Raw genomic sequence first — 15,315 nt, 5'->3', positions numbered from 1 at the left:
ATTATTCATATATTTATATATGCGACTTTTTTGGAGAATAATAACTAATATATTAATAACTCTATATTAACAGAATAATACTGAATTTAGTGCTGATATGTCCAATGAAGTGATCAATTATTGCAATATTACTATTGCAAGTAATTTTAGAGTAACGGAAATTGATTATTAGAAACTGCGGGTGTTGTAGGTTGAACATGCAATATTTTCACTTCACACTAGTTTGTACAAATGCTCAAAAAGACAGTAATTTGTTTGTATTTAAATATTAATAGTATATCCTATGTGAGTGAATATCATATTTATATACAAGGAGCGAACGTATTTGAGTTTATTAATCCGATCCAACGTTAAATAACGTAGTATAAAGCAAATGTCTGGTTCAGACAAGAATTGGAAAAGCCACCCGTCCATTAAAAATTTGTACTATATTAATATTTGGTTTTTAGCGCGCATGTTCGACTTTTTCGATGGGGGAATCATGGAAGGTCTTCAATACAAGCTTATGTGTATGACGCAAGCCCGGACTTTGGGCCAGATTAGTGGACATGGGGAACTCATCCATCTTCAGAACCAAATATTAGCACGAAGAACCGATTCGGTAGGAAACAGAGAATTGCTTGTTCGATGGCACCCAGTTGATGTGTAAGTATCTATGTACTGCTTTATGTGTGATCAAACTAGAGGGTTATCGATGATATTAACCCATTAGCGCCCACATGGTTACAGCTGCAAGGTAGTTTTCAAAGCTCAAATGTATTATTGACTGGCCACTATTTTAATAAATGATTGAGCACGTGGACCTTCCTCTGCTAAATCATTTAGCTGTTTCAGGTTGCATTGATCCAACGGGTTTAGTTTCGATAATATTTTCGTTTTGGTTAAAGTGCGGTGGAACTTCGAATTGAGTAACTATAGCTCACTATATAGCTATAGTTCGAAACTCCACGTAACAGTGTACAGTAACATACCAAGTAAACATCATGTTTATAATTACATGCTGCAAAAGCGTTTCTTGAAAATTTGCGGTTTAACCGTTTCACCGCCAATGCACGCCCTGATGCAACAGATGACATTTTGCATTTGGAGAATGCATTTAGTTTGAGGGATGCAATTTTCATGTTAAAACCATGTACCAGAAGTGCAATATAAGCCTTGCAAATTGCAATTAAATTACGTTTTTGATTTTTTCCTAAAATGCTCTCACAAAGGCCTAGCGTAACCATATGGTAACTCCATTTTCTAGAAAAACTATGTCGAAAAAATTAATACTTGCATTTAGAGCTGATTCACTTGGAAAATACAAATATCAGTTTAATTAAAGAAAAAAATAATTCCAGCGTTCAAGGGGTAAAATCTTAACTTTCTCACATTTACAAAGTGAAGTGGTTTATAGTTATGCAATACAATGATTTTTGAATGTCCAATGGGGCGTGTTAGTTAGTACATATCATTTCAGTTTCGATCAAAGAAGCAAGATCATTTTAATTGAGGGATATAATAGAGGAACCTTGTTTGCAGAACCCCTGATGAATGGATCTCAGAAAAAGAGTACAAACCGACAAAGGCATTGAGAATTCCGACATTATCGACCACGTCGCGCGAGGCACTGAATCCGATTCTGTTTCCTTCCAGCCAAAGACAGTCGGGCCAGAAGCACCGCAGAAAGCCTCTCAAATTCACGTGATAGTAACTTAGTAAGTAACTCTTGTACATAGAATGTTCATTCCGAAACCGGAATTCTTAACAAAGTTGTCTAATAGTTCCGTGAACAAGTTCTTCATTTTAATCCAATGTACAGATAGATGTCGCTTGTCTTCGTTTTCAATTGGTTATATTTAGACAATTTTATTTTTGAATTCTGAACAACGGGATATCTTAATATTTATAGTAAGCGCCTTGAGTTATATAGCTGCCGTGGTCTTTTTTGACCACAGTGATCTACATTAAATGGTCATTATTATTAGGAACGCTAGTAGCAGCAGTTTATAATCAAATTTAGGTTTTATTTATTAATTTTGCTCTGATAGGGGCGCATACCTGAAAATCAAAACCAAAACAAAAAGCCACATGTTTTGAAACACTATGCAAAATCGCCGGTTTGTATTCTTTCAATTTCAACATGTGAAGCTTTTATTGACAAATTTTAAAGACTGTTATTTTAGACTAAGTTCAAAAGGACACATTTATTTACTTGAAGTATTTAAAATTAGTATGATTTTTTTAAGACTGCGACGCATTTAGCATTTTAAATTAGGTTAATTATACAACTGCTGTTACTGACGAAAAAATGATAAAACTCGTCGTACAAAACCTATCAAGAAGCGCAGAGTTGCCAGAATGATAATTCACTTTAAAGTAATAAGTCTAGTTCATCATCAAAATGTGCACATCTTATTATGGTCTTTAATCAGCTCTAAAGGAACGTTCTCATGTTCAGGCAGTATCAGAATCTGCAGTTTTGAAAGTAATCAATATTCATTAAGAATTCGAAAAACACACACAATTAGTTCATGTCCCCAAACTCTGATAAAAAGTTAATCAAAAATCACTGTTCGTTAAAAGTTCGAAAAGTACTTCTTTGTCAAATTAGGTCCATTTTAAAAGTCGTATTCATATTTTGCAATATTTATGTAAAAATGGTTTTTTAATTGAAACCAAACGATATGAAATAAAAATTCAATGGCAATGTTCAATTATTTCGAAACAGCAAGTAGTTTAATCATATATAATCATTCTTGATTGCTGTAGCTTCTTAGATCATCATAATGAGTATGAAAACTTAATTGTTTCTTGTTTTGTAGTCTGCACAAAAACTTTCTTTCCTGTCTTGTAGGGTATAGAATTCCCTAAGAAGAAACTTTTAGAGAATTTGGAAAGCGATTTTTGACTTATTTTTTATCATAGGCCACACTCTGTAAGAGTTTGATCTGTACGTGGTTACTGTGCTCAGCTAATTAAATTATTATTATTAATTAATATATTACGCCTGTATTGAGGACAGTGTTTATTCTGTGCACTAACAGTCTGTACAACTGAGAGATAAATTTTGAAGTTTCTGGGCTTTGTCGAAGAAAATGTATTTATCTATAGATAGTTTCAGCAAACCGTGAAAAGTTAAACGTTTGTAAGATATTTTTTGCTAAAACCGACCTAATCAATAATGAAACGATTGACTCGCTACGATAACAGACTCTTTGGCGCACTTTTCAAAATTACAACAGAGTTTTGTGACTTTTGCTATCTACATAGATATGCAAATATTTCATTTGCGAGTTACTTTAAATAATTTCTTTCTCGAAATTTAAAACTGCAGAACATATAAACACATTAGTTTGAAACAGATGCTTTAAGGTGGAATACAAAGAAATATCTACTTGTATGTGAGTAATATAAATTTTAATTATTTAATAAAGTAATTTTGCGACTCATGGCTTTTTTGTAGGACGTCTTTTTTCAAGCTGTTCCCGCAATATGTATGCCTTTTTAAATAAGAAAACCGTTAGTTTGCCAATATCTATCGGGCTAAAATTAATATATTTTTTTTTGGTAAAATATAAATGAGAAGAAGAGTATACATCTTAACTGAATTAATTATTCTAGAACTCACAAATCTGGTAGATTTTGTAAAACGACACAATCAGGTAGACTTGAAGAGCGTTGTAAACATTGGTGCGCAAATTGTTATTCCAAGCGATATAAAATGAAACCATAAAATAACATAAAAACTTTAAATTGCCGTCGCCGTTCAAATTGCACCCACAAAATATACGTTTTTACCATTTCTATACTTATTAGTGTCTTTCTTCTAATGCCCTCTTTAAATTTCCAATTGGCCAAACAATTTCCATGCAGTTTGTAGAAAATATAAAAATACTCAATCAAGGTTTTCTATTGCTCGGAATAGCAATCGAATTGTGAATATATTTGAATTGTACGTGTGAAAACTTCACAAATTAGGCTGTATGTATATTGTAAGTAAAGAGTAAGTTAGGATAATGAGTATAAATAGGGCCGATCGGTTTTGAGAATGACTTTGATCATTTAAGCAACCAGTTTAGCCGCCACTGCCATTAACGTGGATTCCAGGTTTTTGGAACCTTTTAAGTAGGTAAATATTATTCGTATAAGTAGGTTCATTTTTTTAGTTAAACAAATTATGTGTTTGCAATAAAACGGAAACTTTAATCTTAGGTCATTGTAAATGTGAATTGTGCATCTAATCAAGCGAAGTATAACCGATAGGATATGGAACTACTTCGCTTGAGTTCAGTAAGGTAAGGCACCATCTTTATAGTCACAGTGATGAAAATACCGTTTTAGTCTGTTTGTGCATTCATAAACAAAGTTTTGCTGTAACTGTTATAAATATAAACTTGTTTTTAGCAAATATGATGTATATCTTATACAATACATACTGCTTATTTACATACAAGTACTGTATGTATACAGATACTGTATGTAAACTGCATCTGGAATTTATAAATTTCTGGAAACTACACCATACAATCTCACTTAACTGCATCGTTTTAATATTTCTATCTCTCTAATTTGCCTCAAAAATCTTTAACCAATATTTTTCTGTGTTCAACAAAAAAATATGAGGATGTTTAGCAAAACCCTTCAAAAGTATGATAAAATAACACAAAATAATGTAAAATAATACAAAATAACAAACATTTTCAGTAAAAAAGTGTTTTTAAAACTCGCTAAATATCCCGATGCATTTAAAATTAAATACCCTGCGGACAAGATTTAATTAAAATTCCAAAAACTTTGCATAATCTTGCTCATCAATTGCAAGACTGCCACAGTGATTGTAAAGATGGTTACAATAAGTTGTATTTAAAACAATTATTTTGTTAACATCAGCGTAAGATCTCTTTTGCTTATACCATCAATATATCGGCTATGGGCATGTTCTCCCTTAGTATTTTGTGTTAAAATCCGTCAGCATAAGATTGTGTATCTGAACTGCAATTTTTGTTTTTATGCTAGTTTTATATGGCTCAACCTAAAGTAATTTAATTTGGCGATTATATCTTTCAACTAACACTGCCATTAGAGCTGCCAATAAACGTACTACGATCAAATTAGGTATATTTTTTGCCATGACAATACAAATTTTTTATTATTTGTATTACTATTTAAACTAATTTGGTTAGTGTGCCATTTAGTGAATTTTGGCAAATCAATTTCTTTTTGGCGCTTTTGACTATTTAAGCAATGGCTGTATTTACTTAAGCAGACCGTGTGTGTTCAACAATTATAGCCATCAAGAATTGATCTGCTCATGTTTCCCATCCGAATAATCTATATTAAATTATGCGTTTTTAATTTAATTCGTATTTTATTAAGTAGCATCAAAGTTCAAGTTGATCTCAACACGTGTTCTATATAAATTAGGGATAATTTTTTGAAATTGCAACTCAAGTTTAATTTCCTTCGATTTGGCCTTTTTGAAACGAAGCTAATCCAAAACAGGGTGACCTTTAAAAAGTGCTACGAATAAATATTGAAGGAACGGCAGATTTAGAATAAAACTACACTTTAAAAAGACCACCTTGTTTGTTATCAAAAAATATTAAAATCAATTCAAGAAGTATCAAAAAAGGGTTCTCTCGGACTATCGTTATGAACTATTGTCATTTTTTTAAACTATAAATCGCATCAAAGAACTCAATCATTTTTTTATCTAACTAATCAAGTACTTAACAGACTTTGATGTATTTTAATTCGAAATCATCTGAGTTATTTGCTCATTATATTCCCTTTTTAATTCTGCTATGGACCGACTGAAAAGACGATCTTTTGCATAGACGTAATCGGTCATTTGAAATTTCTCAAATCAATCAGATTAAGTTATCCGAAGATACGACAACTATAAAATCCCGCTAAGCATGTAATGTTCACAAGTGTTTCTCACTGCCTTCAAAGCGTGTTTATTCTTGCAAACATTATTATCTAATTAAAAATATCAACAGTTTTGGTAATGTGGCTCAGCACCTATCGAATCTGATAATTACTAAAATGAATAGATGGTCGTTTTCAAAGAGATCACGCCTCAGCTGTTAATTTTGAGTTTAAATTCTAAATCATAACAATAAAACTAAAAGCCATTTATTTAGTTCTTCCAATAAATCCAACATAATTTGACTAATAAACTAAGCAAAAGTATTGGTCGCATATCCTTTTCAAGAATATTAAACCCACGTATAACTGAACGCCTTATCCAATTTAGACGGGAAAAAATCAGCTTTTCTTGCAAATAAATTGCGCAAATGTCACAATGATAGTATTAACTTTGATTGATGCAACTATCACCAAATTTATGTTACCGATAACAATAAATTGCCTTTTCAAACTCAGTAATATGTACATAAAGTATCAAATAGTACTTAACTTAATATCATGCAATCATGCATAAAATAGGCAAATATGAATGGAGTTTTTACATAATTTGTATTAGTCAATTTTATTAATTGAAATATTAGAGTGACTAATGTTAGTCTTCGTAACTGAAATAAATCTGTTTACTGATCGTTAACATTAAAATCCGATAATCGTTGTAAATATTCTTATCTTTTATAAGGAACAAACTTCAAATCGATTCGTATCTTCGGACTTTTTAAGGATTTAATAAAGTGGTATCAAAAAAGCATATTTAAGCTAAAAATTATTTTCTAAACAAACGTATTCTTTTACATGGCATTTAGTAACCAATACAAAAATTAAGACTGTTCAAATAAAATATCGTATAACATTAGTGAAATTTTATACTAGTTGCATTTTGTATAAAGTATATTTGTGTTCATTTTATGTATCTTCTTATTAGTATATCTGAGGTAAATCACAAGTGAATTACACTTCAGAAGTTACTTTATTAAATTTAAATTCATTGGAGATTGTTTAAAGGATTGCTTGAGTCAAAGAATTTAACCTAACGTTAAATAGAAGTATAGAAATATGTAAGGGTTTTGTAGTTTACTAAACGCACCTGAACAGATGCGTTTTGTAAAGTCCGGTTTTGTTCGACTAAAAGTAAGTGTTAGTGAATGAATAGAGTATTTAAAAATCAGGTTGTATAAAATGCTTGAAGTTATTAAATGTAAACTTGCCACTTAAGACAATTATTTCCTTCTTGTATAATTTTCATATTAAAGTAACTTTAATTTAATTGGTGTACCTATACTTACATATAAAATTTGTTAGCAGTTATACGATTATGTATCAGCTTTGTGTTTAGATCACCAATCGTTTGGTTCTAAACAGGTTTGACAAATACATATGAAATGCAATGGATCGTAGATAAGAATGATTACTGTAGTGATATTGTTTGAAAGAAATATATTATATCCTGTCTCTGGAATTTGAAACAATTTCCATTCTGTATATATTTTATTTATAATTAGGTATTTTAATTTTAATGTCGATCTTATTAAAAAAATTAAATGATCCTGTTTTTTTATTGGCTAGAATATAAACAAATTCTACCTCACTGATTATTCTAGGTTTTACATAACTTTGTAAGTTGTCTTAATTTTTGTAACTTACACTCTCTTAATAATATCTGTACGAATCTAAGACTGTACTGCAGTGAGGATTTTAGTTTCCACTATAGATTTGCGCCTAACTGCATTTTTATTGTGATTCGACAGTATGATTTTAAGGATATTTTAATTGTATTTAAATAAATTTGTGTAAATAATAATCGCTGTTTTTTTATCAATAATTCACTTATAACTGTTTGAGTTTGTACGGTCGTAATCGAATCATAATGTTTCCATTGATGCATTTCCCAAAAGTAACCATAAAAATATGTTTATTTCATTGATAAATGTGTTGTTTTAGTTATTTTAAGTATTTTTTCAAAAAGTCGGGACAATTATGCTTACTATAATCCAATAAAAATATTTCTGCCAAAATCAAAATATTATTTATTGATGTAACAAACGCTACACGGAAATATTATAATACTATACGTTAAACAAAGTTTCACAAACTAACTATTTTTGCGGAAAGAAGATAAATATTTTTAAAAGCTTACCCCTTTATTGCGTTGAACTATATTAGAAACTAACAGGATAAGACATGGCATACAAGAAATGCATGCCAGTTTGGAATTTTCAATTGGGCAGTGCCAACGACATAAAACTATTGAAAATAAAATGTATGGATTCTGCTGCTATTGAAATCAAAATTATTCCAGTTAAACCATTTGCCATTCGACTACTGAAAGGGAAACAATGGCTTGTTCAAACCAAAAGAAAACATATTTTCGCCTCCGAAAGGCCCTGACTCGGCTGTGTCGGACTGCTCGTCTTGATCACTAACATCTAAAAACGTTTTGAATTAACACTGGCGATGCCACTTATATTTCCACCACTATTTTATTTGATTTACGTTTATATAATAAGCGAGATTGAAATTATAACAGCACGTCATAATTTGAAGTTGTCTTCAGAACATGTTAGAAAAATCTGAGTAAAATGCTTTAGATTTATTTTTACCTTCATAGAATTTAAAACCAGATGTCGAATTGTTGAAATCGGATTCTGTATTATTGAAATCGTCCTTTGATAAATTGGACATCACTTCTTCTGTTTGCTGAAATTGTAAAGAACACAAAGCATAAGATGTTCGCGATGGAATTTTTCAAGGAAGTTGCAAAAATCGATATTAATCGGCATCAATATATGATGTTTAAAATTAATTAACTGAAAGTGTTATAATTCTAGTATGTTGTTCTATTAACGTAGTACTAAGGAGTCTACTAAGTCCACAAAGAAGACTAGGTATATACATATATCGAGCCAACAAAATGATTATTCTTATACCTTAGAGTCTAATGTGTTGTTGAGGTCTGTTTTTCTGTCCAAGAAAGATTGGAACGGATTTTGAAACATAGCTTGAGAAAACATCCCGCTGCTCTCTTTGGCTTTTTGGCACATGGATTCTACATTAAATCGAACTGACTTGGACTCCGCAACATTCCTACTCATCATCTGATCATACGATTCCTCATTCTGATTTTTCACTTCCGTAGCTAATATAATTGACTTTTGGTTTATCGCAAGCGGTGGCATCGATTGATCGTCGCTAACAACCGGAAGACTCGTCTAAAATGAATAGCGCGAATGAATTGAAGTATAAAATATATGTATATCTTAATTTCAAATAGAATTTAACACACTTAACCGCATTACTTTAGCAATTGTTGACGATTCTGTATTTATGTAAATAAGTTTCAAGCAACAAACAATGCGCATGTAACAAACTCTCAAATTAATATACTCGAAGCAATAAGTGCGGATCATTGAAATCGAAAATAGTATATAAGAAAAACGAAAACTTACTATTTTATCGGCCGATCGGCTCTGTTGGAACGATTGTTCCAAATCTGACTTTTCAGACAACTGAGCCATCTCAGAGTCTTCGGCTTGTGGAGAAAGTTGATCTTGGAAGCCCAAATTCTTGATCATTGATTGCCATTTTTTAGACAGTTTGATTACTCTTGTTTGACGCATTTCAGGTGAATCGAACTGGGGAAGCGTTGTAATAACTGGTGTAACCATCTTCTGTTCGATAATGCAAAGATTTTTATATATGAATAACAGGAAATATGTATAAACACTTACTGCTGGGACGCGACTTTGTGCTTCCTCTGACAATTGACCAGCTTCCGACTGTTGAGTCGATTGAATTGCTATGGATTCATCCACTTGTGGAGAACTAGGCTTTTTAGATCCTGTAGTTTTAACTAATCTTTGCAGGGTTTTAGAGAAATTATTAATTGGTTCGGGATTTTCTGGGATAACAAAGTGAGGGGCTGTTATTGCTGGTGCAACCACCTGTTCAATAATTCGAACTTTTCTGGGTATTTCAACGGGCTCTACCTCCTCTGCCTCCCGAAGTATATTGAGTTTTTCACGCAAATTAGGTATCGCTTTTGTAAGCTGCAGAGGTTCTACAAAAGTATTAAACGTTCATTTTGCAAATATAGAATATTGCAAAAGTGCTAATAAATCCTACGCTAAATTAAGTTTTTTCAATAATGTATATTGTTTATAAGAATACAGAATGCGATTAAAATTGTACAGAAAGCTATCGTAGAGAATATATGTTAAGCTAAGCAAAAACTTATATCACAAATATAAATTCACGTTGCATACATTGTAGAGATACTGTTGTCAGAGTGTTTTCGAATTTTACTACTAACTTAAATTGATGGGATTAATGAAATGGAGAATGTACCTATCTATTATAATACAAAAAATGTACAATTTTAATACTAAATATGTATGTGTGTTGCAAGTACTTATACGCTGAACTATTGAATAAATAAATCACTTTATCTTTTCCACTAAATAGCTGTATAAATGAAGTATGTAGGGTAGAGTTTCGGTTAAACCGACTTGAGACTTTCATTTCAGCTACACTAAATTATACTTTTACTTAAAGTAATTAATTCATATGTTTTTAATCTAATAACATATCAGTTTAAAAAAAACTTGCATAGTTTTTCGTAAAAAGGAAAAATTAAAGGAAGTTGGGTTTATACGAAGGTGCCCCATGATGGGGCAGTTTTGGACACGCATGAGGTAAATTCGGACATACAGGGTGATTCAGAATTGGCGTCATTCCTCTGGAGGTGTTGTCTGGCGGTTTTTTTTCAATTTCAATATTGTGTTTCTTTGAAAAGTACATTTTGATGATTTTAACTTTATTACTTAAACCTACTAAAACAAACATTATGTCTCAAAAAAAGGTAGGTAACTAATTAAAAACAGTTTTTGTTATTAAAATCATAAAAGATGGAAAATTATTTAAAATCTAAAGAACGAAATTCACATTTTTTATTTATTTAGAATTTTAGAAAACTAGCCAGGCGAGTATTCCCAGCAACAGAATGGGGCAACAGCAACTGGGCAGTTTTGGCTCTATGCCACATCTTGCGATTGTTGAAATATCAACCACAGTGGGAAAGTGGAAACGATTGCAAATGTCTTAAATATTTTGCAACAAACTGCAGCCGTATTCTGCAAGCTGTATCACTTGTCCGACGTAATAAACAATTGTTTTTTTTTCGAGGAAAATTTAAACAAACCGTAACATAAAATCTCATCATCTGCAAATTAAACAATAAAAAAAACTTTGTAATTTTGTTCCTACAAGCTTAGCAAATTCATCGCAATCGGATTCCATGGCAATATCTGAGTCAGATGAAGAGCCAAGAAATTTTTTTTTTCAGAAATTTCAAAATCTGAATTCAAATCTCAGGACGTGTCACTTTCTTTTGCTCTTTTCGTTGCCTTGCTGATATTTTTTTTCGTTTCTTGACATAGTTCCTAACCTTCTTAAATACATTTTATATGTTGGGTAGCTAATTTCAAATGAAACAAGCTAATTTTGAATAACATAAACTATAAATTAATAGGTGGGGCACTTTCGGATATGTCGGATATGCCTCACATGCACAAAATGTAAAAAACCGAAGAAATAAAAAATTATGCTGTTGCGGCTTTTTGAAATATACATAGTGTACGTGCTAAAAATGATTATACGTTTTTCGTATGCCACTTTAAAACCAAAAAATTACAACACCAAATAGCACAAAACCTTACGAATAGATCAATATAATACTTACTTGACACTGTTTATTACTTTTGCTAATAATTTTTAAGTTGCTTTAAATACCGGCATAAAATTATACGCCACGGCGTGAAATACGCAGTCACTAACTGTTTAAATACCGAATCACGTTTCGTTTTTAAAGGAGGTAAATTTAAATCGTCCGGAGGTGCCCCATGTCTGAACCTGCCCATTACTTACGTTGTTGTTTCAAAACTAGTGGAGTTGGTGTTTGAATTTTATTGTGGCTTGATGGCCTTTCATTGGCTTGGGGCTGCTCTTCGATGTGATCACTCTGGCTTCCGAACTAGAAAAAATCAAACCAGCTAATAAAAAAAATGTATGTATGTATTGAATACAGTTTAAATAGATCGTCGTATTTTATTTCGTGGGATTTAAACGGTTTTGAAGAAAGTAATGATAATAAGCGATATTAATTTTAAAAAGTTTTTGACATTAAAAACTTACTATAATATTTTTAAACATTTCCATTTTGGGAATAGCCAGTTTTTTTTTGGCTTTCAGATTTTCCTGATATTCGTAAACTCTTTTAATTGCAATCAATTTCTGCTTCTTTAACTCTTGCAGTTCTTTCATCTTCTTGTCCACAAGATAGTCTTCAGCCATGCGAATGAAAAAAGCATAATACCTTTTTTCCTGAATCGCTCGCTTTTCAGCAATAATTTTTTTTTTCTGTGCAATCTGCAGCTTTAGGCTTCGTAGCTCTATGTTAGCTTTGCGAAATTTAACCTAAAGAAGATCGTGCTGTATTAAGAGCAATTTATTAAGCTTACTGAACTTGCAACTGAATCAGTTTCAATAGAATATTGGTGTGCAAGTATTTATATTTCCCAATTATACCTTTGCCTTTTCCAACTCTTTGAATAGTGGATTATCAGTAATTTTCGATCTAGAACGTTCATAAAGATCACGAAATTCGTTTTCTATTTGTTGAAACTCTGTTTGCTTTGCTTTCAGTTCTTTAGAAAGCATTTTGTCCAACGTCTGATGATTTATTAGCGACTCAGTTAACACATTTTGATTTTCGCGCAAACTGAAAATTTAGTCACTGTGTAGTGTGTACAATGTCGGTTTTTGACTCACAAAAAATGTATTAAAATCGATTATAAAATAAATATTAGATGTTGAACCAAAGGTTACCTTTTCAAAATAAAATCTATTTGTTCCAGCTGCTTTTGAGCTTCTTTGTCTTCATGATTAATTCGTCTAATATCTTTCTGTATCAAGTTAATTTCAGCCGTATCAGTCTCAATCATGTCCTTGTAATCTTGTAAAAAAATCCATTAAAAATGTACAATTAAAATAATAATAATATGCTTGTTCCAAAACTTGCAGATTCGAAATTACGAAATTAAAGTTCAAATAGAAAAATCTGCATATTTTTTTATTTCGGTTTGTGACAAGAAATAATATTTAGTAAGACAAAAAAATCTACACATACAACTTGTTAACTATTTGTCTACCATGGCAATTTCAGAAAGTTTTAATAAGATACTTATTACACACACTTGTGAATAATATTGTTTGATATACAGGGTGGTTTTTTAGTGCGAGAGAGTCCATTATTTCCGTTAGTGTTGAACTTTCGTAAAATAGTTTCCTATAAAAGTTGTTGCCGCACAAAGTGTGCACATTTAAAAAATATCTTATATAATACAGAGTGTCTCAGAAAAGCAAGGCATTTTACAGAATTGCTATCACTTTGAGCAATCTGCACAATGACTACGGTATTTTAGGCAAACTGCAAAATGACGTACGCCTTACCGTACGCCCGTACATATGTATATGTATATGTATATACAGAGTGTCTCACCGGGAACCGCCGCGATCGATATCTGACAAACTATAGTTAGGAGATGTTTAAAAATTGGACAGTGTGTCCAAGTCATTGGAAGCAAGCGATTTAAAATACAAATTTTCAAGATGGACATTCTTCCGGTTATGCCGGAAGTAGATATCAACTTGCTAATGTTAAATGAAACACCCTATAAATTATTACATTTTTTCATTCTACTCAATGTTGATAATTATCAATACAAAATAATATAAAAATCAGTTCCAAAATTGAGTTGTGAAAACCGCCCAAAATCAATTTTTTCAAATGAAAACATCCATTTTTGATAATTTTATCTTATTCAGTATTTAAAATAAGGGTAAGTTTGTGTGAAGTTGTCTAATCCAATAGTGTCTAGTTTTCGAAATATTGTCAATTTAATGTTTTCATATGCATATGCCATGGCTATTTGTCGCATCTTATTTTAGATACTGACACTTTTAGTTGCCATGACGAAAGTGACCATTTTTAAAACAATCAAATGCCAAAGGAATGCTTTCAGCTGTCAGTTATCTTTTGAAAATAATTAATAATTATGCCCGGACGCTTAAATAATACAAACGAATTTTTCAACCACCGACATTTCATCTTTCACAGAAAAAAGTATTGTATTAACACATTCATGACATTTGATTGCTACATTTATGAAAAACATACATAAAAAAGTCAGTACAGGCAAAATTAAATAGATAGGGCCCTATCGACAAATTGGCAGCTTAGTGATCGTTTTCTCGGAATGATGCCTTATGGTCAAGCCTTGTATAAGAACCGGACCCTGAAACACGCGCTTTATGCGGTTCATATAGTTAATGCAACCCAATCAAAGCCGAACCGAATTAGTCTTACAGTACAAGTGTATTCTAGTGAAACAATGTGATAAAATGGCGAAATAATTTTAAGCAAGTAGTTGCCTCGGCAATACTTACATTTGCATTTTGCGTCGATTTCGCATAACTTTTTGTCGCGCTCTTCAACTATGGCACATATGTTTTGAATATGATTTTCCGTCGGTTTCTCGCTCATTATTAGACTATTTTTTTGAGATATCAGCTTTACAAAAACTAACACAACGCAACAAAATTATCGTTTTCAAATATTTTACTGACAGTTATGTCGCCGATTCGTTTTTGGTTTGAGTTTTGACATTGTTACAGCTTAGAATAACGTGTTTTTATGTTTTTTTTGGGAAATTCTTGGCAATATTGGTTTGCTTTTCTATAATATTCTGTGAATTAAAAGCGTTCAACTATCAGTGCTTACAAATAACAAAAATATAATTAAAAATTACGGGCGGAAGGTGTGACGTCACGTGTTGGCCATTTCGCATTTCAGTCATAACGTCACACAAGCGACATCCCAAGACCTCCAATCACTTGTCATCAACATCAACAAGTCTTCATTTATGTCATCAACTTGTCTTTATCTATGCTGCCAATACGACTACCACCAAAGTTGTCTTCATCTATGAATACGATGGCACTCTTTGCAGATGATGCGGCCCTTCTGACATCCTCATGTCGCAAGGACTGCATCAGGCAACAGCTCCAGCTTGCAATTGACGAACGACATCAGTGGTTCATTAAGTGGAAACTGAAGATAAATGCAGAGAAGGGTCAGGCCAGAGACAAGAAATAATAATCCCTTGTCTCTGAGTCAGGCCATACTTATTGGCAGGAAGCAGGACAGTGTCGATGGCAACATCACCATAGAGGGACAAAACATGGAATGGGAAAAAGATGCTAAATATTTGGGTGTTGTTTTAGATAAGCAGCTGACCTGGAAGAAGCACATAAAAACAGCCATCGACAAGGTTAAGGTAACAACTGCCA

General features: G+C 31.9%; 2 protein-coding genes across 3 annotated transcripts in view; one reads left to right on the top strand and one right to left on the bottom strand.

Moving 5' to 3' along the window:
• The window catches only part of LOC109544394, a 142,233-nt gene extending 138,443 nt beyond the window's left edge, over positions 1 to 3,790 (top strand). For both annotated transcript variants that reach the window (XM_048661231.1, XM_048661232.1), the window contains exons 7-8: positions 450 to 645; positions 1,522 to 3,790. In XM_048661231.1, coding sequence (XP_048517188.1) covers positions 450 to 645; positions 1,522 to 1,687 — 362 coding nt within the window. In that variant the 3' untranslated portion in view covers positions 1,688 to 3,790. The remainder of the gene's footprint in view (positions 1 to 449; positions 646 to 1,521) is intronic.
• Positions 3,791 to 8,032: 4,242 nt separating this feature from the next.
• On the bottom strand, positions 8,033 to 15,309 carry LOC109544395. Its single transcript, XM_048661233.1, has 10 exons — positions 14,413 to 15,309; positions 12,793 to 12,919; positions 12,493 to 12,685; positions 12,100 to 12,381; positions 11,833 to 11,938; positions 9,639 to 9,967; positions 9,357 to 9,578; positions 8,838 to 9,119; positions 8,511 to 8,607; positions 8,033 to 8,336 (listed from the first exon to the last, which is right to left on the bottom strand). Exons 1-10 carry the CDS (start codon positions 14,507 to 14,509, stop codon positions 8,230 to 8,232), a joined length of 1,842 nt encoding a protein of 613 aa, XP_048517190.1. The 5' UTR covers positions 14,510 to 15,309; the 3' UTR covers positions 8,033 to 8,229.
• Positions 15,310 to 15,315: the final 6 nt, after the last annotated feature.

Source organism: Dendroctonus ponderosae, unplaced genomic scaffold (genome assembly GCF_020466585.1).
Source record: "Dendroctonus ponderosae isolate FM_Combo_2020 unplaced genomic scaffold, Dpon_F_20191213v2 Dpon_F_20191213_1, whole genome shotgun sequence".
NCBI classification, from domain to species: Eukaryota; Metazoa; Arthropoda; class Insecta; order Coleoptera; family Curculionidae; genus Dendroctonus; species Dendroctonus ponderosae.
This window is presented reverse-complemented; position numbering and strand designations above follow the sequence as displayed.

Excerpts from the sequence above, each read along its gene's own strand:
- LOC109544395 (XM_048661233.1), bottom strand. The coding sequence starts at position 14,509 with ATGAGCGAGAAACCGACGGAAAATCATATTCAAAACATATGTGCCATA. Across the intron at positions 12,920-14,412 it reads AATCGACGCAAAATGCAAAT|ATTACAAGGACATGATTGAG; the intron begins GTAAGTATTGCC and ends TTTTTTTACAAG. Across the intron at positions 9,120-9,356 it reads GCCGATCGGCCGATAAAATA|ACGAGTCTTCCGGTTGTTAG; the intron begins GTAAGTTTTCGT and ends TATTCATTTTAG.